This window comes from Crinia signifera, chromosome 19 (genome assembly GCF_055691185.1).
Source record: "Crinia signifera chromosome 19, ASM5569118v1, whole genome shotgun sequence".
NCBI lineage: Eukaryota > Metazoa > Chordata > Amphibia > Anura > Myobatrachidae > Crinia > Crinia signifera.
In genome coordinates this window covers 62,990,468-63,018,345 of record NC_139226.1, presented here as the reverse complement: position 1 = coordinate 63,018,345, position 27,878 = coordinate 62,990,468, and the positions used below count along the sequence as shown (strand labels likewise).

The 27,878-nt window shown below is 41.2% G+C and overlaps 2 protein-coding genes across 2 annotated transcripts in view; one reads left to right on the top strand and one right to left on the bottom strand.

Annotated features, from left to right (window-relative positions):
- The window catches only part of PIH1D1 (PIH1 domain containing 1), a 34,046-nt gene extending 25,206 nt beyond the window's left edge, over positions 1-8,840 (top strand). Inside the window, exons 8-11 of the mRNA XM_083162683.1 lie at positions 1,696-1,743; positions 2,151-2,241; positions 3,428-3,571; positions 7,429-8,840. Coding sequence (XP_083018809.1) covers positions 1,696-1,743; positions 2,151-2,241; positions 3,428-3,571; positions 7,429-7,464 — 319 coding nt within the window. The 3' untranslated portion in view covers positions 7,465-8,840. The remainder of the gene's footprint in view (positions 1-1,695; positions 1,744-2,150; positions 2,242-3,427; positions 3,572-7,428) is intronic.
- Positions 8,841-9,255: 415 nt separating this feature from the next.
- The window catches only part of BCL3 (BCL3 transcription coactivator), a 69,349-nt gene continuing 50,726 nt past the window's right edge, over positions 9,256-27,878 (bottom strand). The window contains exons 5-8 of the mRNA XM_083162682.1: positions 25,640-25,728; positions 25,179-25,256; positions 24,051-24,218; positions 9,256-10,365 (exon numbers count right to left, since the gene is read on the bottom strand). Of these exons, the coding sequence (XP_083018808.1) occupies positions 10,240-10,365; positions 24,051-24,218; positions 25,179-25,256; positions 25,640-25,728 (461 nt within the window). The 3' untranslated portion in view covers positions 9,256-10,239. The remainder of the gene's footprint in view (positions 10,366-24,050; positions 24,219-25,178; positions 25,257-25,639; positions 25,729-27,878) is intronic.

The following is a 27,878-nucleotide window of genomic DNA, read 5'->3' as shown; positions in this document are numbered from 1 at the left end:
CGCTACTTCATACTATTGTAACATTGCTATTCCTTCACCTGCCACACTGCAAATGGCAGTTTCTCTCCCCACCTTTGTCTTTATTCTCTGGCTCTATACTCGATCACTATTTCTCTATCTACCTACTCACGCACATAGGAGGCAGGTGCCGCTCATCTGCTACCAATGCTTTAATCATACAGCACATAACAGAAAGCAGCACACCTACCCCCAAGAGTAAGACGCCTAATTTACTATATTCCTCTTACACATCCCTCCCCTTAGGGGTACTCTCATCTCCAAAAAGTATTGATTAGCATTTAACCCTGCAATGTTACTATAGCAACAGGGTATTTGCACTACTAAAAGGGAGAAAGCAGACACCCCACTTTTCCTAACTCAGACACTCTGTACATACAGCTAAAAAATTGCCGAACGCTCACTGACTCTCAGAGAACCAGGACGGTTGAGAGTGTCAGCAGCAGCTTCCACAATCTTTACAACTGTGAGTGTCACTTATCTTCGATATATATCTTTATTTTTGACACCCCCTTTCTTGTAACAGTTACCTACGCAATCATATACCTAGACTCATCCGAGACTGCTTAGGCCAAAAAGGGATTACATCCGGACTGCACCAGAGGAGAACAATTTCTCTCTGGTCTTATACTTTGATATTGATATTTCGCTTATTACTTCCTTACCACAGTTGATAGGAACAAGAGAATTTGAATCTGAAACCTGGCTGATTTACAATAATAGCCTTGATTGTCTGATCATTTTTGTGTCCTATCAGATTACTCCTGTGGTTTATATCAGTTGAATACATATTTATTCTATAATATTTAATACCATTCAACTGTTCATCCTTAATGTTTGATGTTGTCTGTCTGTATGTCCATCAATATTTTAAATGTAACCATTAAAAGCAAAATTTTATTAAAATCCTTTTTGACATTTAAGGAGTGCCCCCAAACAAAAGAGAGTACTTTTCTTCTTCACTTTCGATATATACATAGGGGCAGAGAGCTAGCATTAGGGGTGCACCCATATCCTGTGGCTTCTCTCCCAACTGCCTCTCCCTGTCATTTATTGCCTTCACCATCTCCCGCTTCCTCTTCCTGCCATCCACTGCCTCACCCTGTCATCCACTGCCTCTCTGACATCCCCAAAGCCTTCACAGCAGGTACAAGCTTTAACATATGCATGAATATGATAAAACACACATGTAGGGCAGAGACTCCAAAAGGAGCTCTTCTCTGCAAGAAATGAAGTGATTGCTTTTGTGGTTACTTCGCTCCTGTTTTGTGCCTCTGTAATGCTGCCATGCATGTGTGCCCCGTCTACTGACCACACGTGGGTGGCGGCCATTCTGCAGTCACTTGCTGGGGTCCTGGAATAATTTTAATTGTCTGATTGGGTCCCAGAGCAAACCCAGGGGTAGACTAATAGTAAAAAATTATTATTTCCAATTATGTGACGTGTCCTCAGTCAGTTTTATACACGTGCAGTACCTTACCAACTTACACACGCCTTCTCTAGATTCAGAGATTCTTTCCATACAATTGCTTGGGCTATAATTCTATAGATATACTACTGTAAATTCAAAATGAGGGCTGTCTTTAAAAAGCTATGTCCCGTTTGTATATGTATTCTATACGTTTAAAGTTGTTAGGACTAGATATGTCTCACTACTTTCATTACTTCCTACTTCAGGCCCACTAAGCTTCCCCCAAGCAAGACTCTCGTTTCGGAAATACAAAGGTACTGCATATTTCTATGTGTGTGTATATATGTGTATGTATATGTGTTTGTGTGTTATTAGAACGATTATACACAGAATGGAATCTGCTTATTAGCCAATCATAGGTGCATGTAAGGGAGGGGTTAAGGTAGACAAGTAAAAACGAAATTCCCCAGCAAATACATAAATATATGACCCAAATTGGTACTACTACCTTGCAGTGTAGAACCACTAGAGTAGAGATGACTTTCCAGGGCTGGTGGCTTACCGTATGTTACTAAAATCTCTGCAGTTTATTATCCTGTTCAGTAGAATACAAGTCTCTCTTGCTGGCCGAGTACAGTGCGCTGGGGAATTTGTTGTGTTACTATGGGCTTTATCGCTTTTATTGCTAAATGTATAGTTTATTTGTGGTGTGTTTTCCCAGCTCTCCAGTGGTACCTGAATACTCCATCGTGGCAGAACCTTCTGATGGACACCCCGAGTTTTTGGTAGCTGAAATCTCCTTGCCTAAAGTGGTAAGTCGTAACTGTTGTCACCCTGTACAAAAAAGTAAAAGTATGATTGACTCAACAGTGAATATTCTGGATACCTGGACTGTAATGGCAGAATATTGGAATCTCCGCTATTAAATCAAATTGATTGATACAAATTAAGTCCTTTGAGCACAAGCATGGATATCATTAGAAAATGGACTGTAAAGGGGCATACACATGGGAGTCATTTTGTGCTATTCTCCAAGCAATCTGACTAGATTGCTTAGAAAGTAAGTACAGATCTTTCCGTGTGTATGCCCCAAAAGATTATCTCCTGTTAACTAAGTCAGTGTATGCAGTCAAAATCTAGTCAAATGGCTTAGCAAGTGACTGCAAATCTCTCTGTGTGTACAGAATGAGAGATACTGATCACAATCTCTCATTCTGAACCACTACCCGGCCCTAGCACAAATCTCTGCATGTGTATGTGCTCTCCATGGGAGATCTGGACACCAGGAAATTACCCACCTTAAATAACATCTCTACGTGTGTATGCCCCTTAATAGCGGAGTTTGGAAAGCTCTGAATTAATCTAATAATCGGGACATGTAATCCCACTGTTAGAAGAAAAGGATGGTGCCAATAATAATGTATGAAATGGTCCTTACACCAAAAAATAAAATGGCACTTCTGATTTTTGATTAAAGCTATAAATAAATGTGATCATCAGTGTACAGTAGAGTTGATCTATATACAGTGTAACTAATGCATAGCTGTTGTAAAACCACAGCAGAATGACAACAGGTGATTGGTTTTTCGCTAAAAGTATTTGGACAAATAAGAAAAAGGCTCACACACTACAAAATAAATACAAATGACTAAATCACACCTATAGCTCTAGAAGATTCCAAACGGGTGTGGAGTAAATGCTTAGTAATGTAATGCAATATGTAGTCACAGCTCCTTTATGAAACACAAGTCAAGTAAACACGATTCAACTAATATGTCAATCATATTACTGATTATTCTCCTCAACTAAAGTCCCTGATCCCATATGTTCCTGTGAGTCTGGCAGCTGCTTACCAGCGATAAGAGCAGGTATCGGGGCAGTGGGAGTGCTAGCATCGGGGCTAAAAGGATACTACCCTAAGTTTTCTAACATGCAGTTTTGTGTAAGGGATGGACATTATTTAGTAGAAGAAATCTAAATGAAATTTTCTTTTCTCAGTCCTCAGTCAGATCTCTCATACTAGACCTGGGGGAAGACCGCATTGTATTACTAGGACGTCCAGACTTGTACCATCTGGACATCTTCATTCCTTACAATATTGTCCAAGAAGAAAGTGGTGCTCAGTTCAACAAGGACACAAAGGTGAATTATAGTGTTATTCCTTACAGTAAGCTGAGGATTATGTATTCTTATTCTGGAAGTCTTCTACAGTTTACACCTTTTGTGCCCAGACCACATAACTTGGGGGTTTATTCTAGTTCATTCTTTCTGACAAAATCCTTCTTAGATGGACAAAACCATGTGCACTGCAGGGGGGCAGATGTAACATGTGCAGAGAGAATTAGATTTGGGTGAGTTATTTTGTTTCTGAGCAGGGAAAATACTGACTGCATGATTTTACACTTCAATATAGATCTCACTTTAAAGAAAAACCCCACCCAAATCTAATTATCTCTGCACAAGTTACATCTGCCCCACCCGCAGTGCACATGGTTTTGTCCATCTAAGAAGGATTTTGTCAGAAAGAATGGACTAGAATAACCCCCTTGGTTTTGTTATTTGTCTCTTTCCATGGTAAATTTTATATTGAGTATTTTTTTTTCTGGGCTAATATGGTTGTCTCTGTGTGAGAACATTAAAATACATGTTTTTATTGTGAAGAAAACAGCCAAATGTATTTAAAGAATCCAAATTTTTTTTCCCCCCAAGACAATGGAACTGAGTCTTTTTTGCTTTGTTTTTTATCAATTTAGTTTTTAAAGACATACATTTTAATAGGTGATTTAGAACATCAATTTAACATATAAATTGACATAATATAACATTGTTCCATAGAAATATAATATATACTCCAAAAATAAAATGGTAGGTTATTTGGCTCCTAAGAAAAATAACCCTTGAATGAATGAGTGTGCATAAGGAATATAGATTGTAAGCTCCACTGGGGCAGGGACTGATGTGAATGTTCAAATATTCTCTGTAAAGTGCTGCAGAATATCTGTGCACTACTGTATATAAGAAACTGTTAATAAATAAATAATACAAAGCAAGAGAACATGTCATTAATTTTCCCCTTATCCACTAGGTGACACTAGAGTTCACAGTGGGGAATAGAAGGACGGCTACCAGGAGCATGGGCATTTTTAAGAAATTAAAGAATTGTGGCTAGCTCCTCCCCTTCTGTTTCCCCTTCCCAGGCAGTCTTAGATTGTGCCCTATGGGAGCTGGGCATTTGTTTGCTCTCTCCAGGGCTAATAGAAATGTTATTTTCAATTCTGTTTTATTTTGTTCTACTTTTACACTGAGAACAGATAGGCAGCTTTTGCCACTGCCTGTCTGCACCATGGGTGCCGTTTTCTAGGACCTTCTTTGCTTAGAGGGGCCCCGGATGGTCTCAGGACATGTACCTATGTGCCATGCTGCCTCTTGATTCCGCTCTCCATATCCTGGAGTCTAAGTCTCCCCTTTAGGACTGCATGTGGCTCCTGAAGCTATCAACATGTTATGTGTGGCAAATGCTGCCTCCCTGATATATCTCCTCCTCTCGAAGGGGGACCGTGGCTGCCGAGCTCTGTGGCCCACTTCTGCCTGCTTATACTCCGTATCCAAGGGAGTGCAGCAATACAACTAGGCACTTTGTCCTCTCAGCTTTGCTTCCAAGAGGACAGGCCGGACTTCAGGGCCTGCTTCTGCCTGCCTGCGCTCCATCTCGGGAGTGCGGTGTCACGGCTGTGCATGCTGTCGGGTGGCGTCTTTTTTTCCGTCATTCAGCTTCGTCTCCTCATGGCCATCACTGGGCCAGTGACTGGACTGAGGGCTCACCGCTCCTCCCACTCTCCACATGGCAGCGGTACCGCCAACAAGAGCAAAGGAAAATGTCCAGTTTCTTAGGCAGCAGCTTCAGCGATGCTCAATTGTAGTCTGCTCCATGTAGTCTGCCCTACATGGAGCATGGCGTAAAGCACACCTAAGGATGGTGTCTACAATCCAATTTTATTAGAGTAGCACAAACATGAACAAAATTCTCCACATGAGCCGAGCTCCCTCCGCTGTCTTTTTCTTTGACATTCGTCTTCCTCTTTACGTCTCCTATTTTATTTTTTTCATCTTTCCAAGACTTGGTACATAGAACTCTAAGGGCCAAAGTTTCTGTAGAGTAGTGGACAAGGAGAGTATGCAAACTAATCAGCTTCTAGCTAGCATTTATCAGGTACATTTTATAAAATCTGGTTATGAGCTGATTGGTTGCGAGACCAGTCAATCAGCTCCTAGCTGTTCATTTCAAACGCAGCCTGTATTATGTAGATTAGAAATAGAGGTATGTCTCAGAAAGACAAAGGATACATTTTGATGTATCTCGTCTGACTTTTTTTGTGCTTTTTTTCATGCTGCTTTCACACTAATTTGCATTCCTCTGCTCCGTGGATATCATTCATTTAAGACAGTGATTCCCTACCCTGGTCCTCAAGTACACTCAACAGTGCATGTTTTCCAGGTCTCCACACAGAATCACTAGTGATATAATTAGCTCCACCTGAGGATCTTTTAAAATGTGCCTGTATAATCTGTGCACTTGCTGGGTGACCTGGAAAACGGGCACTGTTGGGGGTACTTGAGGACCAGGGTTGGGAACCACTGATTTAGGACCATACTCTCTCTCCTTACGCTGATACGTGGGAATGGTCACTTATGGACAATGCCATATAATTTTTGAATTAATTGTGGTCAGTGTGCAAGGTGTGCACAATGCTTTTTCTGATATAGCTAAATATCTATGTCATTACAAGTTTGAATTATAGAAACTACCAGTATTGCATGCTTCTCGTGGGTATTAAACTTTTTATTTGAACCCACCAATTAATAATTTTTTCACTGTATAGTTGTTTATTATGTGTTGAATATATTGATTGATAGCCTACATATTAAGCTTATCTGTAAATAATCTACTTATTTTAAATTGGTGTAATAAAAGTTTTATCTTATCCTCACCCATTTTTCATTTTTCCACTATTTATATAAAAGCGTGCTGCAAAACCCTTTTTGTTCTTCCTTTGGGGTGTATTCAATGCCGCAGCAAGCGGCCAGCGAGGGGGTTAAACAGCGAGGATTGCAGAAAACCAGCGATCCTCGCTGTTTAACCCCCGCGCCGGCAACTCGCTCTAATCAATGTTCTGGGGAAATCCTCGCCGTCATAGGACGGCGAGAATTCCCCAAAACAGCGAGACCCGCGGCTAATGCAGGAAACTCGCTGTATTTAGCCGCGAGTCTCGCTGGTTCAGGAGCCGCATCCGCCAATTTCCCCTCGCTCAAAAAATGGAGCGAGGGGGAATTGGCGTATGAGGGGGCTGCATTGAATACTGTCAAGGTGAGTGGTGACAGCGAGCAGGTAGCTCTGCTCGCTGTCACCAATCGCCCACAGCATTGAATACCTGCCTTTGTCTTTCTGAGACATACCTCTTTTTGGAGTTGTTGTGCTGAACTTATTTGGGAGCACCACCAACCCTGTACCCCAGGGCTGGGCAATTGCGGCCCTCCAGATGTTGAGGAACTACACATCCCAGGATGCTTTGCATTAGTTTTGCTATGTGGCCATGCTGAAACTGATGCAAGGCATGCTGGGATGTGTAGTTCCTCAACATCTGGAGGGCCGCAATTGCCCAGTCCTGCTGTACCGTTAGACTTGCTCTTCAAATATGGTCCTATGTTGTTTTTTCCGGTATTACTAATAATTACAATACTCTCCTATTGTGCCTGTGACAATCCATCCCACTACTATTTATGTAGATTAGAAGCTGCATGGTTAGTACTTTATCCCTAACAATGTTATCTCTCTCCAAGCTTTGCTTAAAAAAAAAATATATTATTGTTTGTAAATAGATAGCAAATAAACAAAATAGGGACTCGTGTACATTTTAACTATTCTTCTCATAGCGTGTATTCCAACAATCAATCCTAAATTTATCAGCTAGGTTTATACGTGTATCATATGTTCATTTCAGGTGCTGACCATCACAATGCCAGTCCAGTCATCGTAACAGAGGCCACCGACTTATCCGGGTTTGAAAATGAGTCCTCTTTATCCAGCTTGGAAAATATATTTTTTTTACATTTTATTTAAAGTGCTTTGTGTCTCAGACTCTATTTGGAACAGAACTTTGAAGGGTACTAAATGGAATTGTGATTTGTTGACACGCCTACTCCCAAGAGTGTCAAACTGAGCTGATTGTAACATGACCTGTTTTATATATTTATTTTGGAGAGTGCTGCCTTAATTTGACTACATCCCTTAGAAAATGCCCCTACATCGGTCTGTGTGAAAGGGCCATAGCAATAGACACGATTGCCTGGCAATTAAGATCCAGCATGCTGGATAAATCTAGTTAGATTGACGGTCAGGGCCAATTCTCACCGGAGAACACTGGCCTTGACAGGTTGCTCAGCCCACAGCGCTGACACATTGCTGTGCAGCGCTGTGTGCTAAGCGATTTACCTGAACGATCTAGCATCGCTCAGCAAAATCTAGCTCCATTAGACTTAGGACAATAATCACTTGACATTCATGACAACATAAAATAAATGTCAACATTCCGAACTATTGACCTACAGCATAATGTTTTACTACCTACAGTATTCGAATGACTTATATTTGTATGCAAAAAAATATTATTTTGAAAAAATGGTTTTATGTAACAGGTGGATAAATTTACTATGTCCATCAAAATCTCAAACTGACATTTTTGGCACCATCAGTAAAATACGGTATAATGTTTAGTATTAACCTTACTTATTAACATATGTAGTAAAATATAAATTACCACTTCCAAAGTTAGAGAATCTTTTTGTACATATTTAAAAGGACTGTATTAATGATACCGGCCCTAAGGTTAAGATGCAGTTGTTTGACCTGTTATGTCCCTGGACTTTTCTTTCTCAAGCCCGTATGCAATGATGCTGGCGAGGGGGGATCTCAGAAAAAGCGCGATACTCACTATTTAACCCCCTTGCCAGCCGCCCACCCTATACTACATTCCTCCCTATCACAGGAAGGTGAGGATTCCCCCAAACGCGAGTCTCACTGTTTCAGCGGCTGCATATGCCAATTTCCCCCTTGCTCAAAAAACGGAGAGAGGGGAAATCAACATATGCAGGGGGGTCAGTTGAATACTTAAAGGGCATTGAATACACCCCTCTGTGTATGAATAATCCAGTACATTTCTGCCAATAGACAGATCTGTTTTATGTCATGTGGAATAGTGACATGGCTTCACTTTATTACAATGGTGACAGCCATTTTGCAAGCAGCAAGGGAGATATATAATATCATCATGGTGGGACAAGAAACATTGTGGATTGTTTTATGTCTGGAAATAATTATTGTGATTATACCGCGTAATAAAGACAGTTTATACAACAGTGTTTCAACCATTTACACAGGGTCTTGAGATGCACAAGCCATGGGCCCAGAAACTTACCTTAATAAAAGAGACTCAGAAATTCTCTTGGAAATCCTCCCTGCCATGTTGGATACAATTAACAGAAATCCAGACTATAAATTGCAAGATGTAAATCAAAATGTAAGCAAAGCAACTGTTGGATGTAGTCTCTTTGATGATACATTGCTTTTTCCTTAATGGTCATAGGCTAGAAGCTTCCGAGTATGGTACAGAGATAGCAAGAGCAGTCAAAATCTCTTCTTCAACCAATTTGCTCATGTAATCCAAATCTACTTCAGTACTAAGAGCCTCTGTTAGTGACTAGTGCTCCCGGTACCTTTCCCACAGTATGCATTTACACTTGTCCTCTGACAAACGCAGCTTGTTTTAATAAAAAAATATTTATTGTAAAAAAAAATATTAAATAATTTACAGGTATGCAAAAGCTTTCAGCAAAACCCATGTCATACAAACACCACCACCATAGCATATCAATCACATGCAAGCAAATGAGAAGATTAGACTGCCAGTATCTTCCCAATGTTGTAGAACAGTTTCCTTTCCATTATGGCTTGGTAATGACCATTTAGCATTGTGTTGCAGGAACAAGTTTACGCAGGAATTTTATCTATAGCAGGGATGGCCAAACCGGTCCTCAAGATCTACCAAGAGTTCACATTTGCCAAATCCCTAGCTGTAGGTTGGTGAAACACATGAACTGTTGGTAGATCTTGAGGACAGGTTTGGCCACACCTGATCTAGAACCTTTTGTGAATGTGTTCAATGAATCAGAAAAAAGGAAATTTGTCGCCACTGGGTTGTGTCGAGGAACGATATAATGCTGCAGTTAATGTTTGCTGGCAGTTTGAGATGTCTCTTCTTGTCTGCTAGGTCCTTAAAGTGTCCTTAGTCAATTTTCACAATAAGATGGTTGAATTCTGTGGCATTGTACTGTAGTTCCTACTAGGCAGGCAAGGGCTTCCACTGAAAGTCATCCCTTCTCACATAAGGAGAGAGATTTCAAACCTTTGAAAGAAAAGTTTAGTTGCTCAAAGCATCCACGTTTTAAAGACTATGGGCCAGATGCACTAAGCTTCAAAAGTGATAAATTGGAGAGAGATAAACAGCCAGCCAATCAGTGCCTACCTGTCTTGTCACAGGCAGGAGATTGGTTGGTTGTTTTTCACTCTCCATTTTATCATTTTCGAAGCTTAGTGCATCTGGCCCCATAGTAGATATAAGTTAGAAGTTGATTGGTTGCTTTGGCAATTTCATCCCTCTATCTCTCTCTTTGAGGCTTCATTCCTCTCCCCCATAGTGGTCACAGGTATAGAGTATGAGGTAGGACATGTAAAGGACTCTTTATCGAGAAGTAATTTAAAGACTGTAACAGGACGATGTTATTTGTAGTGGTGAAGAACAAGAAGGGTCTATGTCTTCTCTTCTACTTTTCTGAATATGACCGTGTGGAGAAGACGATTTTCCCCGGATGATGTCTGCAATCTGAAAAATGATACAAGTACTGTCAAATTAAATCAGGACCATAATATACAACATGCAGTTTACTCAGCACTTTAGACCATAAACAGATGAGAAAGTGGGTGTAACAAAAAATTCAAACATTCATATACAATAAGTCCTTGGTTTCAAAAATTACATTCTATACGGTGATGTACAGAAATAGGTGGGCAAAAATGTACACTATGAAAAAGTTGTGCTAACCGGTAATTTTCATTGGACGCACCCCATGTGGCTACACCCAATGTTTGGCTCACGCACGCAGTTATGTATGTGGCATAGTGTGTCAGGGGCATTACAGTGTGTGGCATCATGTGTAAAGGGCATTATTTGTAGGCAGATTTTTATTTTAGTAGCTCTTCGGGTGGTTTATTTTGCCGCGAGTAGCTCACACCCCAAAAAAGGTTGGAAACCACTGATATAAAGTGTAGGAAAGCAGGAACCATGATAGGCTTGAATATATATACAGCTCCTTTAAGGAGGATTAAAGGACCGCAGTGCTCTACAGTGTCCCCACCTACTTGCAAAAGTGGCTTGGGCACGAAACGCGTTGATCCTGACATTGAAGGACCCCAAGCAGCACTACAGCTGAGTGCCACTCGCCGGAGAAGCCGAGCGATGTCACCCGCCGGCAGAAGTCTCAGCCGCAAGTTAAAATAGCAGCAGCCGGACAGGAGAAGCCGGAGAGAGACTGTCATGTAGCCAGGCTGCTCCCGCATTGCCCACAGCAGTGATTGTCAGTGCAGGCTGAGGTACTGTCAATCAGCTGTATTGACATCTCAGCCTGCGTCGGACAGGGGACAGTGTAGAGCAGGGCTGGGCAACACCGGCCCTCCAGATGTTAATGAACTACACATCCCAGGATGCTTTGCATTAGTTTTGCTATGTGGCCATGAAACTGATGCAAGGTATGCTGGGATGTGTAGTTCATCAACATCTGGAGGGCCGGTGTTGCCCAGCCCTGGTGTAGAGCATTTGGTCATTTAATCCTTAAAGGAGCTGTATACATATTTTGTAACCCTTTTCTTTCCTCAGGTGTCACGCTCATTATTAATTTTTCATTATTTTTTATCACAATATTTATTTACTTCCTTTACCACAAGAACTTTATTTTTATTCAAGCCTATACTTATTCCTGCTTTCCTTTTATAAAATTTATCATTTCCACTTCCAGCACTTGAATTTAAACTGTGACTAATATTTTAAGTAATAAGTGACTGATCACTAATCAATATAAAGTCCTTAAGTGAAAATTTATGATTTTAAATAAAGAGAAAGCCACCAATGCTGGAATTCGAGACATCGCCACTTAAAGTATCCTGAAAGGCTTACATCGACGGCAATAAACCTTTTGTCCGTTTATTTTGTCGGCTGGCTAAAACCGGTGTGTGGCCCAGGGGTCGTGATGTTTGTCTGCAACTACAAGTCACCAAGGAATCTAATACAGCAATGAAGTCCTTGTCCTCTCCACAGCATAAAAATTATGGCCACCCACAAATGCCTCTGCCTTAATTTCTGGGATGCGATTACATGCAATATTAAATATTTTTTACTTTTTTTAAAACATTTTTAAATACTTTTAAACACATGAACTTAGCAAGATTCTAGGCAATGCGAATAATACACCTACAGATTGCAGTAATGAGCAGGGCAGAAAGGAATCCGAAGCGGCTTCAAGTACTTTGGGCATGCAGGGCTTTGAAAGTTAGTAAGCCAAATTTGAATAGATTCATTTTACATGCATACGGTGAAAGGAATAGAGGCATGTACTAAGGCATGAGTTGCCACAAATAAAACACATGCCATAGTATAGGAAAAAGGGGTGGAGTCGAGTGGAGGTTTAAAAGCCCCCACTTGGCTTCACAGTCCCGGCGCTTATTTAAAATTTTGTGTAACTAGACACTAATGGTGTTCCATATATTGTAAACCAGCTGCAGCAGGCATCCAGTGAGTTCACCACAAACTCATCAGAGAGACAGAAAAACTAAAACAAAAAGTGTTGATGCACTGCGCTGCTATTAGTAAAATGTTGGGGACCGTCTGCTGGACAGAAAAGATGAGGCCGGACACACTGATTTATGAAATTATCAAAAAGCATACAATTTATTACATAAAAATTAATATAATAAAAATAAATATAACAAATGACTTTAAAACAGAGCTATATAAGACGCAACACTGTGAAATTCATATCAATGGAGTCTCCAATTATTTATGATATATTAACCCAAGATAGGTTAGCAGCAATAAAGTGACAGGTATAGGGAGCAATAGTAAGATCCGTAATAGCCTCGATGTTTAGGGCGGTTTAATGAGCCGGTAATTGAGTATAAAGCCAGTCCATTAGCATGTAAAGTAACACGCAAAAAAAGAGTTATTGGGGCTGTAAGGTTAGTCACCGGTACAAAGCAGAGTATTAGATTTTATCCTTGATACTCACGGAGCGTGATGCGCCGTAGCGCCGGAGGCTTACTGTGCAGCTGTAAGTAGTTACCGGATTCACTGGAGTGTGCTGTCCCGTCTAACTGTGAATTGATGAAATATCTCCACAGACAGTGATGTCGATCGGGGGACTCCAGGAAACAATACGCCGCACGGCTGGTGGCTGATGTGATTGCTGCTCACGTAGCGAGGGAGATCCCGGCTGTCACCTACGTGAGCAGCAATCACATCAGCCACCAGCCGTGCGGCGTATTGTTACCTGGAGTCCCCCGATCGACATCACTGTCTGTGGAGATATTTCATCAATTCACAGTTAGACGGGACAGCACACTCCAGTGAATCCGGTAACTACTTACATTGTGTTACCCCCCTTTTTTATGTCATTAAATTTTTTATATTTTAATTTTTAGCGCTACTATTGTATATCTTTTCTGTTTTTCCTAACATAGGGACTCTCAATCCCTTGTTTAGTAGCTGCTTCGCACCACAACACCTCACAGCGCCCAATTGTGTTGTTCTACAACCATCCCCGTTTTTTTCCACTTATTGCTCCCTATACCTGTCACTTTATTGCTGCTAACCTATCTTGGGTTAATATATCATAAATAATTGGAGACTCCATTCATATGAATTTCACAGTGTTGCGTCTTATATAGCTCTGTTTTAAAGTCATTTGTTATATTTATTTTTATTATATTAATTTTTATGTAATAAATTGTATGCTTTTTGATAATTTCATAAATCAGTGTGTCCGGCCTCATCTTTTCTGTCCAGCAGACGGTCCCCAACATTTTACTAATAGCAGCGCAGTGCATCAACACTTTTTGTTTTAGTTTTACATGCCATAGTATGTATAACACTATGGATTGAAATGAATGAGACAGCGGCAATGCAAACAAATAGCATGACGCCCTGCATTTGCATAAAAATTCCAGTACCTTAAGCTGTAATACGTAGCAACAGCATAGCGCAGGCATTCCCATCCACGGTCCTCAAGGCACACTAACAGTGCAGGTTTTAGTGATATCCAGGCTTGAGCACAGGTGACCTAATTAGTACCTGAGTTATTCTGATTAAACCATCTGTGCTGAAGCCTGGATATCACTAAAACCTGCACTGATGGTGTGCCTTGAGGACCGTGGTTGGGAATGCCTGACATTGCGGGATATATCTGTATGGGGCTGGTTGGTTAATAGCTTAGCTAGATACAACAACAAAACAAAAAGTAACGAAGTGCAGATCTGTTAAACTGGGCGAAATGTAATAGGGTGTGATTTTTTAGACATGTGCGATTTTTGGTCAAAAACGGCCGAAATCGCACATTTTCCGAAAATCGCACATTTAATAGGTTGAAAATCGCGGTAAAAAATCGCACTTTTTACCGCGAAATCGCACTTTTAGAAGTGCGATTTTTAGTCACATTTCAATTCGCATCCAGATGTTTTCCCATTATAAAGTATACAACTCGCAAATGTAATAGGGTGCGATTTTTGGTCAATGTTACCAAAAATCGCAAAAAAAATAGACCAGGTTCTGACAGGCGAATTTGACAGAACCATGCACAGATCATTGAGATCTGTGCATGGTTCTGTTAATAAAAATGTGTAAAAGTGTTTTTATAAAAAAAAAAACGGCGTGGGGTCCCCCCTCCTAAGCATAACCAGCCCCGGGCTCATTGAGCCGGACCTGGTTCTAAAAATACGGGGGGACAAAAAGCATAGGGGTCCCCCGTATTTCTGAAACCAGCCCCGGACTCTTGGACCGGTCCTGGTTCCAAAAATACGGGGGACAAAAAATCTGGGGGTCCCCCGTATTTTGAAACCAGCACCGGGCTCCAACAGCCCGCGGTGTCATGCCACAGCCGGGGGACACTTTTTATACAAGGTCCCCCGGCCAAAACATGAGCACCGTGGCTGGTCAGCCTTGGACGGGGTACCTGGAGGAGTGGGGACCCCCCCAATAAAGGGGTCCCCCCCCCAGGCTTCACCCGTCCAGGGCTGAAGCCCGGGGCTGTCACCGGCGTCCGTGGCCAGTGGACGCCGGCCTGATAGGGTTAAATCCATCATACATATCATTACATTGCTTTTTACCGGCGAACTACAAGTGCCAGCAGACCTCCCCCGCATGCTGGGACTTGGAGAACCACAAGTCCCAGCATGCAGGGCATTAATGGGCCCGCTGGGACTTGTAGTCCACCTGTAAAAAGAATGTTTATAAAAAACACACACACAGAGAAGTACAAGTTTATTACACACACACACCTCAATTTTACACCAGCATACTTACCATTCCTGGATCCAGCGCTGGTCTGGCTGCTTCACAGCCGGCTCCCCCCGCACTGACAGGCAGCGGGGAGAACCGGCTTTCTCCGTTGCCTGTCACCGGCTTTCTCCGTAGCTTCTGTAGCTCTGTCCGAGTGCTACAGAGGCTGAGAGCGCGATTGGCTGAGCTACAGTATGCGTCTCCATGGAGACGCATAGCTCAGCCAATCAGGACTGAGCTATGCGTCTCCATGGAGACGCATACTGTAGCTCAGCCAATCACGCTCTCAGCCTCTGTAGCACTGGGACAGCGCTACGGAGAAAGCCGGTGACAGGCAACGGAGAAAGCCGGTTCTCCCCGCTGCCTGTCAGTGCGGGGGGAGCCGGCTGTGAAGCAGCCAGACCAGCGCTGGATCCAGGAATGGTAAGTATGCTGGTGTAAAATTGAGGTGTGTGTGTGTAATAAACTTGTACTTCTCTGTGTGTGTGTTTTTTATAAACATTCTTTTTACAGGTGGACTACAAGTCCCAGCGGGCCCATTAATAAAAATGCGCACATTTTCATGACTGAAAATGCGCACATTTTCATGACTAAAAATCGCGGCAAATCGCGGCAAATCGCATTTTTTGCCGCTAATTCGCATCTCATTACATATGCGAATTCGCGGCAAAAAATGCGATTTTTAAAGGTGCGATTTGGTGCGATTTTTTTTTAGTCTAAAAATCGCACCCTATTACATTTCGCCCTCAATTCCGATAGCTGCTGCTAAAATAAGCAGGGATAAGGGGTACTCCAACCTTTTTGATAGCAAACGAAAAAATACCAAGTAAGCGGGAACTATATATAAAATGTATATTTATATATAAAAAAATTCACAACAATGACAACCGTCATTAAATAAAAAAAAGTATAATAATATATGTAGCAGTATTATTGATAATGTAAGATCCATTAATGTAAGAACCGCAGTTAGTAATTACTGTCTCTCTATTGCATCAATCAGTGGTTCCCAACACTGGTCCTCAAGTACCCCCCAACAGTGCAAGTTTTCCAGGTCTCCTCACAGAATCACAAGTGACATAATTAGCTCCACCTGCGGATCTTTTAAAATGTGTTTAAATAATGAGTGCACCTGCCGGGTGACCTGGGAAACGTGCAATGTTGGGGGTACTTGAGGACCAGGGTTGGGAACCACTGGCATAAATCATGCTGAGGATTTCAAAAGGCAGAGATATATAAATGTCTTCACAACGCTGGCTGCAATTTCCTGCACCCCGTGGAAGTATTCCTGAGATGGCTGCATTATAAAGGGAACCTGGAACACACGTGGAGGACCACAGATAGCCCAAAGTGTGAGCAATCTAAAGCTACAAAAGTATCAACCCCCATTGCATTACCAACAAAATAACCTAATTGCATACATGCTTTATTTTGAGAACAGGTATGGATCGTAGAGTCGACCACAGTAAGGTGGAAATGCATTGGGTCGACCACTGAAGACAGACATGGGCCTAGGTTGACACCTGAAAAAATAGACCTGGGTCTTAGGTCAACTGGGTCATTATGTTGACACAAGCATTAGGACGACATGGGGAAGCTCGACAGTCAAAAGGTTGACATGTGTTTTTATGGTTTTTTGGACCCAAGTGTCAACACCGTCAACATGGACACTATCAGTGCACCCCTGCACTCGCCATGCTTCCTGTACAATAGGTTATTCTCCCTTCACGCCCTAGTGGATGGTAAAGCATGAAGGGAGGGGGGGGGGGGGGATACTCTTTACCCTACCCCCTCCTCCATTGCAGGGAACTAGGCATGGAGAGAGCACCCGGTGTCCCCGGCCCTAGGATTAGGGGAAAAAGGGCTACTGCATACCTCCTTCATTTTGACCCGGCTTAGTCAAAATCACCATGCCTTCAGTCAGTATGTACTGTACACCTCTTTAGGTTTAATCTGCTGTGTATGTGGAGTTGCGATGTACTGTATACAGTGTATGAACAGATGTGAATTTATGAAGTCATGCATGTCTGTCCCAATCTAAGATGGACACAACTTGTCTGGATCTATATTTTCGTGAAATAGGACATTTTGGGGAATGAAATGGGTGGCGACAATACACTCCCACCCTGATTTATGGGAGTGCCAGGCATATAGGGAAGCCTGTTTCAGGACCTAGTTTGGGGTTGCTGCAAGTTCTGATCTGTTGCAGCAGATGCAACCAGTGGGCAGCACAGGTTTTCGCTATCAGACACCTGAACCCGCCAAATTAGCTGATCAGATACTAAGGTACAACTGTTACAGCCACTTTGGGTGCGACTCAGAATAAGCTAAATAATGGTACATACATGGCTTTTCAGATTTTTTTTCCTTTCTATTTAAAGCTCTCACTCGTGTGGGGTCTTTTCATCTGTGTGACCCCCACTAAATGTATGCAATGTTTAAGGGTAAGAGGGACTTGGATTTAATCAGACCAGTGTGTAAGAGCTGTGAATGTACAGTAACACACCACAATTTGTGTGTTAGAGGTTATCCTCATAACTTGGGCTGTTTATTTCAGTTCTATATGCCTTTACAGGGCACTTTCGCAATGAATGTTTTTGTGGTGCGAGTGGGTGGAGATTGCTGATTACATGTGAAGGTCAGGTCTCATGTGAGGACATCAGATGTACTGTATCTTACCTTTGGTAATCTGCAACTAAAAGTGAAACCACTTGTGGTCTGATGCCTTTATTGTGCTGAGATCAGAGTTCAGGTAACCCATAACACTAAATACATTCGCCCCAAAGGTGCATTTCTAAAATTACGGTATTGTACACATAAAATTATCACAGAAGGTGCTGGTACTGTAGCTTGTGGACAGCATGAGACTTGATTTGCTGTCATAGGTAGACAAATAACCAGGCACATCACGGAGTGCTCATCGAAGTTTAATACAGAGTGCAAAACAATCGTCCGTCTCTCTCTCTCGATCGATAGAACAGCGGCACTCTGAGGCTTGTAAGAGTGCTGCTGTTGTTTTTATGCATCAGGCTGAGTCCCTTGACAGAAGGCATCTGAGCAAGTGACCCCATGGGGGAGTCTGAGTGCCGGTCTTTGGATTGATATATATTCCTTGTGAACAGCGGCACTCAGACTTTGTAGCAGTGAAAAAATATTGTTTAATCCGACATATGTTTCGAATCTGGATCAGGATCTGCTCGTCATCAGGGACCGACATGCACGAGACCGAGCGGCAGGAACATCCCCCTGTGCGACCTGGGAAATGGCTGGGTAAGATACTGTATTTATTGTTTGTATTATGCACTGTTTTTTATCCTGATGAAGGGGAAACTCCCCGAAACGTTGATGCGGTTTTGAATACACTGAGTTTGGTTTACAAGTCTCCGAGTGCCGCCTGGTCATTTGTCTCTCTCATACATATATATATAATGTAAATTGAGAGCGCTAGTAAAATCCACCACCTTGTAGGTTTTCACCAATAGTTTGAACAGGTATGGAGAAATGTACACAACTGATAAAAATTTATATTTTTATAAAAAATGTATTAAATTTCAAGATCCACATCTGTTGGTTTAGTCTTACACAGACTTCACCAGGGGTTTAAGCTGCAGGTGGTAGAGAATGCCAAAATGTATCATACATTTTCGTTGATGTCAAAGATCTTTACTTGATCTTCAAATTTATCAACATTACTACAATTCTTTTTGATTCTCTTTGGGATCCAACTGAGACACACCATTTATAGATGGTTGTTGGCTGGACTAAAGGCCATATATTTTGAGCTCATTTTGAGCTAACTATCTTCATAGAAGTACTCTATTTCACGGCTGTTTACTCCTCATTTGTGAGATTCTGGAATACTAGTTTCCTATTCAATATTCGAGTATCGGTTTGCTTTCGTCCCTGAGGAAGTTATACTGACGAAACGCGTTGGGCTCTACATCCTAACCGACTAAACTCCAACTAACAAACAGTCAAAGAACAGTAATAACAGCGACTAACAATCTGTCAAAGGAGTGTTCATGTGAAAAAATTGAAGTGTCTACGTACAACCAAAACTGTTTACTCTTGTAATACACATATATGTGTCTTTTATGTCATGTTTTAAAGTATTTTTATGTTTTCTAAATAATAATAATAATGAGCTGCAGATATCCTGCAAAATAGTTCAATAGAAGTTATGCAGCTCATTATTAGAGAAAGAAAGGAGGAACTAAATAGTTTGGATGGGGAAATTAAGGAATATAGGAATACGGTTCAACCATTTTCTGACCAGAAATATTACAAAGAACAGGAGGAAATTATCAGCAACAGAATAAATGAAGCTGAAAAAATCCTCATTAACAGAAAAGTAAAAAAATTTCAAAGAGATACCAGAGAAAACAAAACCAGTGCTAGCCCCAATAAAAAGAAGACTGAACAACAAAAAACAGATCAGGATATAAGAGTAAATTTAAAAGAAAAATATCAGCCCAGGAGAGAACCAGAGTGGAAATACAACTGTAGAAGGAGAGAAAGACCCAATTGGAGAGAGGATAAAAGAGAAAATTCCCTAGAACATCTAAGATATAGAAATAGAGGTAGAACTACGGTAAGGAAATTCAAAACTCAAAATCATAGAGAATACTCAAGAAGAGAATATTACAGTCGGGATCAAAGATCTCCGATAAGAAGAAGACCAGACCCCATTGTATATGACCATTCCCCCTTACCCAATAATAACCGCTTCACCCCAAGGAAGAGAATCGACTCTCCCTACCCTTTTTTAGAAAAAAGAAGGGGGATGATCGACTGCAACCCCAGAAACAACGAAGGGGAAATAAAACACAAAGAAAAAATTAAACAAAGGAGGAAGGAAAAACGCCAACTTAAAAAACAGACCATTAGGGAGGAATATATTGAGACAGAGAAAAAAAGAGAGAAGGTCAAAATATTCAACCTCAGTGATCATATATTATTAGAAGAGGAAAGGACATTACTAGAAAAGGGTCTGAACATTTGCCCGACTACAGGAATTAACCAATTTAACATCTATATTGATGTACAAAAATTCTTGAGGAAGCTCACTTTAAAAAAATTCTTCCAACAAAAAACGGAAGAAGGGAATACAACTGAGGAACATAACACACCTTTTAGACCGAAATCTACATTTTACCCGATGCATCTGAGAGGATGTTTTATTGAGACCTTTGGAAACATGGTAATTGATGACCTGCAAAAATTGGAAGAAATTCCAAGGAATAGGATGAAGAAACCTAACCTAACTAAAAAAGAAAGAAATGCAATAAGGAAATTAATGGAGGAGGATAGCCTGATAATAAAACCGGCGGATAAGGGGGGAGGTATCGTGAATTTAACAAAAAGGACTATGAGGACGAAATTTATAGACAACTGGCTGAACAAGAGACTTCTAAGAAATTGAGGGGAGACCCGACAAGGAAAATGACTTTGGCCATGTAGGGTATATTGGACAAATTCCATAATAAAGGCACCATATCGGACAAAGAATTAAAATTTTTAAACATCGAAGATCCCATTATTCCCACCATTTACGTGTTACCGAAGGTACACAAAAATGCAACAAAACCACCAGGAAGGCCCATTATTTTGGGCATGGAATCTCTAACAGCCAATCTGTCTTTGTTCATAGATTCCTTCCTCCAACCCCTAGTGGTAAAGAACCGCTCACATTTAAAAGATACCACCGAGGTCTTACAGTTTTTAGAAGATTTTAACTGGTGTTATGATTTTTATTTAGTAACGGCAGATGTGAGCTCCCTCTATACCATTATAGATCATAATCAAGGTATAGAGGCCACCAAAAAGGCCCTTTTGACCACAGATCTCGAAAAACACCTTCAGGAATTTTTAATTGAAGGGATTCGCTTCATTTTAAACAACAATTATTTTGTTTTTAAGGGTGAATTTTTTATCCAGAAGAGGGGCACCGCCATGGGCACCAGGTTCGCCCCAAGTTACGCCAATCTCTTCATGGGAGCATGGGAGGAAGAGTGCGTATTCAATAACAACCCATTTGGGGCGGGCCTAGTGTCATGGCGACGCTATATCGATGATATTTTATTCATTTGGAGAGGTGACAGAGAGGTTTTAGAAAAATGTTGTATTTATTTAAATACAAATAACCGAAATATCACCCTCACATATGAAATCAGCCTACAAAAAGTCAGCTTCCTTGACCTGGAGATCTATATAGAAGAAGGGAAAATAAAGACTAAAAACTTCATTAAGCCCACAGACTCCAGGTCATACATTAACAGGGACAGCTGGCACCAAGACAATTGGCTAGACTCGATACTAACGGGTCAATTTAAACGACTAAAGAGAAATTGCACAGAGCCAAAAGTCTTTGAAAAACAAGCTGAAGAGATGAAAAAGAATTTTTTATCAAGTGGTTATAATAAACAAGAATTAGAGAAAGCGATAGAGGCCACAAAAACACTGGATAGGAAAGAACTCCTTAAAAAGAAAGAGATATGTAAGAAACATAACTCAGACAACTCAGATACCTTTAAGTGGTCTTTCATCACTGATTTCACAACACAACACAGTGATGTTAAGGCCATTTTGGGGAAACATTGGTCAATCCTAAAGAAAGACCCAATCATAGGCATGTCCTTACCGAATCAACCTAAATGCATCTTCAGGAGAGCACCTAACTTAAAATCTAAGCTAACCAAAAGTCTTCTACCAAGCTCACCTAAAAGAGACATTGTGTCAACTAAAGGTTTCTTTAGGTGTGGCTCCTGCCTTGGGTGCAAATGCGTGACCAATAAATTCGGGAAGAAACTTACCGAATTACAGATCAATGGACAACAGTGCAATATCAAGGACTTTTTAACCTGTCATTCCACCAACATTGTCTACGTGATTAAATGTACATGTGACAAATTTTATATTGGACGTACAAGTAGATCTCTGAAAATCAGATTAGGAGAACATCTACGTAATATCAGGAAAGGCCTAGAAATACATGCACTGTCAATGCACTTTAAAAAAGAACATAATTGCGACCCAAAGTTCATAAAAAATTTTGCTGCTAGTAAGAAGATCACAATAGGAGACAGAGGGGGTAACATCGCCACAAAATTGGCCAAAAAAGAAATGAATGTCATATATCAATACAAAACATTATCCCCAAATGGTCTTAACAAAGACTTCGAGTTGAAATGGTTTTTATAAATGGAATTATTTTATGGATTGGACAGATTTTAAGTGTTTTTAATCCTCTTCCATTATTTTTATCATTTTTTCTGATCTCTTTTAAAGTTCTCACTGTATGGACTAAATATGACGATAATATGTGCAATACTCCTGCATTTGAGGTATATTAATCCTGTTCTCTTTGATTTCCCCACATATCAAATTACGTGATGGATTGGGGACTTGTGCGGGGAATAATAAAGCTGTGGATACACTCTCCGCCGGCAAAATGGCGGTGGAACGCAGAGGACTTCCGGTACACAGCAATGGAACGCAAGCCGCTTCCGGGATCACAAGAGAGACTTCCGGCACGGTCTTGATGCACCTCTTCCGGCGGACGTCAGTGTACTGTGGAAAACGCTGCAATTAAGGAAAACCTGTGAGGGAAGGGCGGCTGCCTGCTCACATGTCCCGGAACATGAATCCACCTTTGACTTTTGTTTTACATAGGAATTAGTGGGCTAGCGAATCCATGTCTGGAATTAGGCATTACCTTGTTAAGTGGATAGAGAGGTATAAATAACCTCTCATGGGAAAGAGTCTCTATGCCTTGAGAAAGGACAAAATTTGTTTGAAACGCGTTGGCAGCAGGGACTTGCATCCAGTGGACCCATCACCAGGAGAATTTCCATCCCCAGCATCCAGGGACGCCTGTGGTTTTCCATCCTTTTTTCCATCCAATTGATTCCATCGTGTGCACCCATTATTGTATTTTAAACTTGTATTTTATAGAATAAAACTGTATTTCACCATTGGGGGCAAATCTTTATTCTCTCTACATGGTGATCCATACGAAAGAAATAGAAGATTGCAACCCGGAGTGGAACACTCCCTCCAATTGAGCGCAGAGGGTCTGCTTGAAAAAGTGGACCTAAATAGAGGGTACGGTTCCCCACTTGGGGATTCTTTTGTGTGATATTCAAATTATTGGGGTAACACACTATTTTGGTTATTTCTTTCTTTATTGAGGAACACCATCGGGATACATCGTTGAATTTGTACTAGAGTGGAGCGCCTGAAAAAAACTGTCAGTATTTTTCCTTTTATCCCATACTTTAGGACTTGTCCGCTGGGTATTTCTTTTCTATATATATATATATATATATATATATATATATATATATATATATATATATATATATATATATATATATATATATATATATATATATATATATATATATATATATATATATATATATATATATATATGTATGTATGTGTGTATATATATATATATATATATATATATATATATAATCTCTCTTCTTTCTCAGGGATGTTCTAATAATGGGCTCATGCCATAAATGATTGCTATGGAATTATGACACTTATAGTGATGTGATGTGCCCAAATACTCCACAACAACATGACTAAAGAGGACCGAGAACCAGGGTGGTAAGTATAATGGGCAGGGAGGATGGTGCAGCGACTAAAGGGGCTAAGTGGCTGAACAGACCAGGTGATGCCAGGTCCATTTATTTTAAAATTGTAGTTTAATCTTAAATGTCATGATGATAGCAACATGAACAAATTCACAGATCTGTATACACAGATTTGCAATACCATACACTAATGTTAGTGCAGATAACAAATGTATCTGTATGTGTATTTTGAAAAGGAAAAACAGCAGATATTTGTATTTAGTCAAAACTATGCAAAAATGTATATATAGAGGGGCACAAATCTACATACTGTATAAGATTTATAGCTTCATGTACCGCTCCCTCCCACCCTCAGCTCACCTTTCTGTCCTTCGCCACCATCATGGCTGTATCGTTGTGACAGTTCTTTATACTACCATCTGCGCCACTCTTCAGCAGTAACCGTGTTATCTCTGCAAGACCTCGTCCACTTGCCACGTGTAATGCTGTGTTACCAGCATAGGACACTGCATTGACTTTAGCACCATGCTGTAGGAAAATACACAGAACATCATGAAGCGGCATACTCTGACTAACGTAAATTGCACCGTGTGTACGTACACAGTTTACCTTACCTTCAGTGGCAATCCCGAGAATTTTCCGGGATTGCCACTGTTTAGAGCTGGGCAGCGCTGCGGAGTTCAATTACTGAACTCAGGCTCTCTCCCCTCTGCCACGCCTCCCCTCCGGGAGCGCCGGCTTATGACAAGCCGGCTGCCGGGGATGGGTTGCGGGTGCACAGGACCGGGCAGCCGCTGATTGACAGTTCAGCGGCGCTGCCCGGACCCAGGGATGCAGTGGTGTTTTTTTTTAAGGGAGCGCTCCCCATAAAAAAACTCACCCAGTGGGGAGGGCTCCCCCCAAAAAAATCCACCACTGAAGGGGTTAAGTATTATATTTTTATATAACAGGCACTGGGGGTGAGAAGATGGAAGCTAAATGTAGCTGCAGCCTTAAAGATCTCATCATCCACATTAGAGTACTCTAAATCCAGTATATATTGTCTACTTTGTTGGCACTGCTTTCAGCGAACAGTGAACACTGAGTAGGGTGAATCATATTTTCAGTGAAAAAAATTCACCGCAAGGAATGAAACGGCACGATTCGCCGAAAAAAAAACGGTGAATCGGGAGCATTGAATATTGGCCAGAGGATAAATTCTGCCAGAAATTCCCATGGTGTTCCCATCATGTAAATATTTAGGGCAGTTACTGTTTCTACTTTTTTGTATCCAGCTCAGAATGAGCCCTTTAGGAATTATTATAATCAATGTCAAGGCCTCCAAGAGGGACAGTAACATGGCTGACAAATTTTCTGACTAATGGTACTTTTCAATGAAAATTGAGGAGGAGGCAGAGGAGTTAAATGATGACTATAAAGACCACTGGATTCTGTCCCCTGGTTTACAGAGCACAACGTTAGCTGACAGGTAACCAAGATAGCACGCACCTGAAGAAGAAGGGAAACGAGAGCATCAGAGCCGCTCTCCACTGCCTGGAATATGGGACTCTGTCCACTCTTTATGTCCTGTAATAAAGGCTAAAATCAGTTGGTAAATCTTTATGGTGGTGACACCATTGCTGGCCTAAATACGTTGTTCTACAGCTGTTGTGGAACTACACGTACCAGCATCATCCTATTTATTCATACTCCTGGTAGTGAATGCTAGATGTGAACAATTCAAACAATCAGGAAATGGCAGCTATGTGAAAGTAGGGAAAGGAATCAGTGTTAAGGAGACAGTACAGGAGATTGGTGCAGATAAGCCGTGCCTGCAGCAATGTGAAAGTATATACTAGGAATCCAGACCATTATTACACAATTCTGGGGTTTTTGTGTACAAGATTACAAAACACATCATTTAAAGACAAAATTACTTTGGGGCCCATTACCCCCTATGGGCATCATACCACAGCATTAACGTCAGCTCCATGCTCCAGCAAACACAGAGTGATATCCCTGCGTCCTGTGCTGATTGCCACATGCAGAGCAGTCATACCTGAAGGAACAAATAAAATAGGGAAAGTGGATCACATGGTATGCCTATGATACATTACACACAATTAGAGACAGCTAGAAGACATTCGTTATCTTGTTGAATACTGTTAGGGGTGTACACACGGGGAGATTGTGCTGAGCGATGCTAGATCACTCAGCAAGACTGCTCAGCAGTGTCAGTGCTGTGTGCTGAGCGATCTGTCAGGGCCAGTGTTCTCCGGTGAGGACACTGGCCCTGACCGACGATGCTGAATATTAATCGCCGGGTAATAGTGAAAATTGGTCCAGGGCCAGATGCACTAAGCTCCAAAAGTGATAAATTGTAGAATGATAAACAGCCAGCCAATCAGCTCCTACCTGCCATGTCACAGACTATGGGGCAGATGTATTAAGCCTTAACAAGAGATATATGCAAGGGTGATAAGGAGAGAGAAACATCACCAATCACTAATTGACATTTTTCAAACACAGCCTGTAACATGGCAGTTAGCAGGTGATCGGCTGGATGTTTATCTCTCTTTATAACCCTGGCATTTATCTCTTGTTAAGGCTTAATACATCTGCCCCTATGTTTGAAAAATGTCAGGTAGGAGCTGATTGGTTGTTTATCACTTTTGAAGCTTAGTGCATCTGGCCCCCAATGTTACAAAAGGTGCCCATACACGTTACAATTATTGTATACAATATCGCATCTCATCGCATCTCGGTTCCGCGATGAGATGAGATTTAGTACAAAAAGTATGTGCTGCACATACTTTTTGTACTAGATCTCATCTCATCGCAAAGCCGAGATGCGATGAGATGCGATATTGTATATAATAATTGTAACGTGTATGGGCACCTTTAGAGTGAAGTGCTAATTGCATTTAAAAAAAAAAATCTAAAGGATTACATAGGTGTTTACTTCAGCAATGTCAATCCCAATAAAAATCCCTCTCCTTCAGGAAGAAAATGGTGTGTTCCTGGACTTCCCTGGTAAAGTATGATTACCATCACCTCTGGTGAGCTAGATAATGGTACTTATATGTACCCATTTCCTCCCTAAAGGGGAGAGTCATATATGCAACCCTGATATAAATGTGTGGAAACATTCCTTTAGACATCACCATAATAGTGGGTGAAATTCAGGGAAGAAGAGGTGTCGTGTGAAAAATAAGTAAGGGCCTTATTCTGGTTAGGTCGGTGAAACGTATGTACGGTCCGTTTCACCGTACGTTTCCCGTACGCGGACGGTGAGCGTAAGTCCGCCCACAGAACAGCCACATACGGACGGTCACAAATACCGACAATGGGGAGTGGCGTACACTTGAGCGTACGCCACCGTATATGGACGGGTCTCCGCTTAGACACCATTAACTGGCGTACAACAGAGCGTACGCCACCGTATATGGACGGGTCTCGTCCGTTTTCACACCGACATCTTCCGTATATCTGAGCGTACGCCACAGTGCACGGACGGGTCTCGCCTTTATTTCAATGGAAAACTCAGCGTGTGTCACCGTTCGTGAGAGTGAGCGTACGTCCTTACACGGTGGCATACCCTTCACATACTGTATATGGCACTGTAAATCTTGCCTTTCAATTCTAATTAAGACAATTAATTAATTATTCTGTTATTCAATAATTGTTTTCTATTAACTCAATTGTCTACCTAAATAAACACCCTAATAAAACAACATTTTAACCCTCATTACATGTATATTTATTATGTTCTAATGTTGCATTTTAATCACTATCTATGTGTCCCCACATTGGTTTTACTTTTAAATAAAGTTATGTTGGTGTTACAGTGAAAAAGTTGACATGTCGACTTCTGTGAATTGAGTCTCCTGCTTTTTAAAGTATACAAAAACACTTTCTGAATGGGTGTAGATGGTTATAAAATAACTACCTTGACATATATAAGCAGGTCTTTGAATGAATCTTACCTAAAATGAAACCAACCTTTACATGTAGAGAAGTGTAGAAAGATATGCTTCCAATGTGTTTGAGGGCTGTGTGTGGCTTGCAGGTAGTGAAATAATGGTTTGGACTTAATAGACTGCAGCATTGCTTATTACATTCAGGTGTATGTGTTTGTGTAGTAATCAGCGTTAATTAACAGACCCAGGTGTCCGCTCTCATACGGTATCGCTAGGGGTGGTCTGGAGC